The following is a 4,448-nucleotide window of genomic DNA, read 5'->3' as shown; positions in this document are numbered from 1 at the left end:
CAGCATCCCCTGTCACTGAGCCATAATCTCTTCCATCTTCTTTAGCTGCTGTAGCATAAAAGAGCCTACAAGCAGGAGTATGACAGAACCTCTCCCTTTGCCTTTCTATTGCACTGGTGTGCTGTATGACAAGGCGGGAAGGAGGCGAGCAATTTGAAAGGTGGAGCCTCACCATACGAGACTAACATTAGTGGTAGAATAACAAGGAAAAACAGGCAATATACTACAATGCTTAGATAATGTTTATTGCACCACGCCTACCTCATGGAGTACGCCACTCGTGTCCCTTTAAATGCATCAGAATGAGTGTTGCTGTATGCATAGGGCCATGATTCATATACCATATGAATTATGAATACTTTTCCTACAATCTGCCAAGTTGAAAAATTATATTTCGTAATAATTTACTAAATCTCAACCACAGCATGCCCTTAACAGATAGCAAAATGAGAACAATTATAAGAAACACCCTATCAAGCTGGAGCACAGTTACTAGTGGCACATACCACAGGGTTCGGTGCTTGTACTAATTATGTTCCAAATATGTTAACGATATACAAGATTTGAGTAGCTACATAGATTTGTTTACAGATGATGCAAAACTTTTGAGAGTAATAAGGAACATCAGTGACTAAGGAATTGCAGAAAGACATTGACAAGATCTGGAAGTGGAGCCAAAAGTGAATATTAGAACTTCATGCCCTTGTAATGGAAATGGGTAAAAGTAATAGAAGAACTATGTGGGAATATAAAATGGGAGAAGAGATTATAAAGAAAAGGAGTGGAGAAAGAAATGGGAGTGATTATACAAGACACCCTGACTCCAGAAAGACACATAAATGGACTCTGCTTCAACATACAAGATATTAACCAACATCAGGGTGGTGTTCAATTACATGTACGATGAAAATTATGATAACCACTATGACTAGAATATGGAGCAGTGGTATGGTCACCATACAGGCAGAAAGACATAAAAAAACTAAAAAGAATCCAGAGGATTGCTAAAATGATGGCCCCAGAAATAAAGGATCTTCCCTATGAAGAAAGACTGAAGGAAATGGAACTACCAACTTTGAAGGATAGACAGGAAAGAGGAGACCTAATAATGATGTATAAGTTAGTTAACCATATGGAAAAGATAGATAGACAAGACCTGATATAATTGACAGGACAGAGATAGACAAACAAGAGGCCATTCCAAGATCATGAAAAAGTGTCTCAGGAACATTAAGAAGTCCAATTTTCCACCTAGGACAGTCGACATCTGGAATAGATTAAGTGAAGAGATTGTAACAGCAGAAATTGTGCACAAATTTAAGGAAAAGTTGGATAAATGTGAATATGGAGACAGGTCACTATGAGCCCCACTTGAACCCTGTAATAAACAACTATGTAAACTAGGTAAATATATACACACACACACACACATACACACTGGCACAAGTGGGGAACACATCAACATAAATGAAAATTTTGTAAGAAATTTTCAATGACTGGAGCAATGGTAGGCAGCCTAAAGGCTGGTTCACACGTCAATGTGCAACTGAAATTGCAAGTCGATAGTTTTTAACTGAATATCAGTGCCTAGTGATTGGAAAAACCAGTCACAAAACAAGACCAACATGTCGGTCTTGTTCAGTCAATTTACATTATGATGTCACAGAGAAAGGTTTGAAAATGTAGTGTCCAGATGTAGAGATGTTGGAGTTGGTGAGGGAAATAGGGCACATCTAGAACCCTAAAAATAAATTATACAGCAAAAAAAAAAAAAAAAAAAAAAAGCTACGCAAATCAACCTTCAATGAGATCGCTGCCACTCTTGAAGAACCGTTTCCCTCTATGCAGGGTGTTGTTGGAGGTGAGGCTTGAATATGTGATGATTTAATTTGTTCACAATCATCGTCGTCACCAGAGGAAGACATCTTGTTGATTACTTCTTTGTTTACATTCACTTCCTGCCAACCAGCTGATACTTCCTAGTCTGTGTGAACATTTTGACTGGAAGGGCTCAGTCAGTACTTACAATTTCAGTCGCATGTTGACACGTGTGAATCCACCTTAATGCATGTTTCAACCATTCAAGTTTGGAAGAAGTCAGAACCTGAGTGGAGTGAATATTTTGATAGAACTAGTTTATTGTCTCCTGGAGGCCATATCACATTTATGAATCCACAACTGCTCTCCATCTAGACTATCATGGCTAGAAACAGACTAAAGGACTAGTAAAAATGCCTTATGTCCCAACCTAGTGAAATATTCCCCTAGAATTATAACTACATACTGGAATATTTCCTAAAATTGTAGTTTACCATGTTTTATTTAAGGTTTCAATGCATCTTTAAAACACATACATATACATCTGCAATCCAGACAATGGCAACAATTAAACTTATTTTAACGAACACAGCTTCATGAATATTGTTTTTATAAAAAGATAAATACTATATTCTTAATTCTCCAAGGCATCTAATAGTCCATACTGACTTGGTCTTACAAATCCATGTACTGTACAGAAACAGAAGCAAGTATGTATCACACTTTTTTGTCTATTTTTCTAAATGTATTTCCCTGTCAAGCAATTTCCAAAGCCCAATTTTTACTCCTCACTAACTCCTGTAAAGTATTTAATTCTAACTTTGTAATTTTCCACGTTTCCAGTTGTCCTATATACATAAGGTATGGACAAGCTTCAATCAAAGCCAAACATGACTGCATTGTTAAGCTAGATGGAACACCACCTGTGGTCTTGAAAGCACTCTGAACTTTATATACAAATTTCTGGATACCAGTTAACATTGGAATAGCTTGCAAGAGAGTTTGTTCATCCAGTTGTGAATCTCCATCCTCATCTGTTATCATTGAGAGAACGAAGGTAGAGAGTGAAGGACAACCACGAAGGAAGATGAGCAGTGCAGTTGCTTGTAGTACATGTTGACCATGAAACTTTAAGGTATGCAAGGATGAAAAGACAGGACTTTGGGTACAGACATCATCCATTTGCAAGGAGAAAGATCTGAGGGTTAATTGTTCTAGTTTTGGGGAGGTCTGACTTAGGGAGACAAGAATAGGCCACTCTTCTTGATACCCTGTATTGATATCCAGTGATGTCAAGTTTTTTAAGTATTTACCATGAGCTGGAAAATTATCCGTGAAAATTGTAATGTCTTGAGCCTTTGGAAATCCCTTCAAAACTTTTTCAGTGACATGACTTGGTGCATATATTCCTACCTCTTTAACTCTGGAAAACACTCTGGACAAATACTCAGGATTGGGTACTGCTGGAGACTCCTCATACACAAAAGTTGGCCAACTCAATATTTCATATGCACCATGATGAAAATTAGTTAACTTTGGAGGCTCAGGAAACTGATCAAAAATTTCCTCAAACTCCTCTGTCACATAAATCATAGGAACACCTACAAAGTACTGCAGGTTGGGCATGTAGGTTAACATTTCAATGGCATCATTGGTGACATCTAAGGTCTCTACACCTTCAGGCAAAGCAAGAGTAACTAAATCCTTACAACCAGGTATAAGTCTCACATGGCCATCAGGACAAAGCATAGAGTCTCCATACAATAGTTCCACATTAGTGACAACAGGAGCATTGTACTTTGGGTTGGCACAGTCTGCTGAACATCGCAGAATTAAAACTTCTAGGTTAGGGCACATGTATGCGACTTTCCTTACAAAGCTGTTATATACAAAATGGGGTAACTTCAGATATTTCAGTGTTTTTAATCCTGAAACTCCAATGTCAAAAGAAAAGCCAAATATGTCAAAAGAAGGACATTTACATTCTTCCCCATTATGATTGACAATTTCTCCACCCCAACACAACAATTTCCATTTTTTTACTAAATGTGATATAGGAGACAAATCCAAAGCTGTAACACCCTTTGTCAGCAAACACTTCAGGCTTATGCATAATAAGAAGGCTAACAAACATATAAAATCCAAATGTTCCTCATATATGCGAAGCTTTTCTTTGGGCCTGGGCAAATCAACCTTACAAGCAATTACATTTATAAGGAGTTCAAGGACCTCTTCCCGGAACCTTGGGGCTAAGTGGCTGGACAAGTATTCTTTTGCTTCCCTTGCCAACCAGTGACTTACTGCATCTATCATGTGGTACTGAAGTGGTATAGGAGAGACTGCACCACTTCTGCAGTTTCCTTGTTCATTATTTTTTTCAGCTAACTGCTGAATATATTTGTCCTCTCTTGCATTGCAATCCTGAAGCAGGGACTCTTCTCCATACTCTGAAGCATTATTCAACAAGCCATGAAGCTTCAGTAGAGTACCATTTCCTAAGCTTTCACTTTCAATGTAGTTATGGTCAATATTAATATTGAAACCGTTGCTGCCTTTGTACCATGATGAGAAGACACAAAAAAGGTGATTTGCAACTTTACTGCCACAAAGTTTCTCCAGTCGCTCTACAG

At 38.0% G+C, this 4,448-nt stretch overlaps 1 protein-coding gene across 1 annotated transcript in view; it reads right to left on the bottom strand.

Annotated features, from left to right (window-relative positions):
• Nucleotides 1-224: 224 nt before the first annotated feature.
• The window catches only part of LOC123506221, a 7,363-nt gene continuing 3,139 nt past the window's right edge, over nt 225-4,448 (bottom strand). The window contains exon 2 of the mRNA XM_045258144.1: nt 225-4,448. This exon is cut by the window's right edge and continues 44 nt beyond it. Coding sequence (XP_045114079.1) covers nt 2,575-4,448 — 1,874 coding nt within the window. The 3' untranslated portion in view covers nt 225-2,574.

The sequence above is a fragment of the Portunus trituberculatus genome, chromosome 19 (genome assembly GCF_017591435.1).
Source record: "Portunus trituberculatus isolate SZX2019 chromosome 19, ASM1759143v1, whole genome shotgun sequence".
In the NCBI taxonomy this organism is placed as follows: domain Eukaryota; kingdom Metazoa; phylum Arthropoda; class Malacostraca; order Decapoda; family Portunidae; genus Portunus; species Portunus trituberculatus.
Note: the sequence above shows the minus strand (reverse complement) of the source record. Positions and strands in the feature narration are given on the sequence as shown.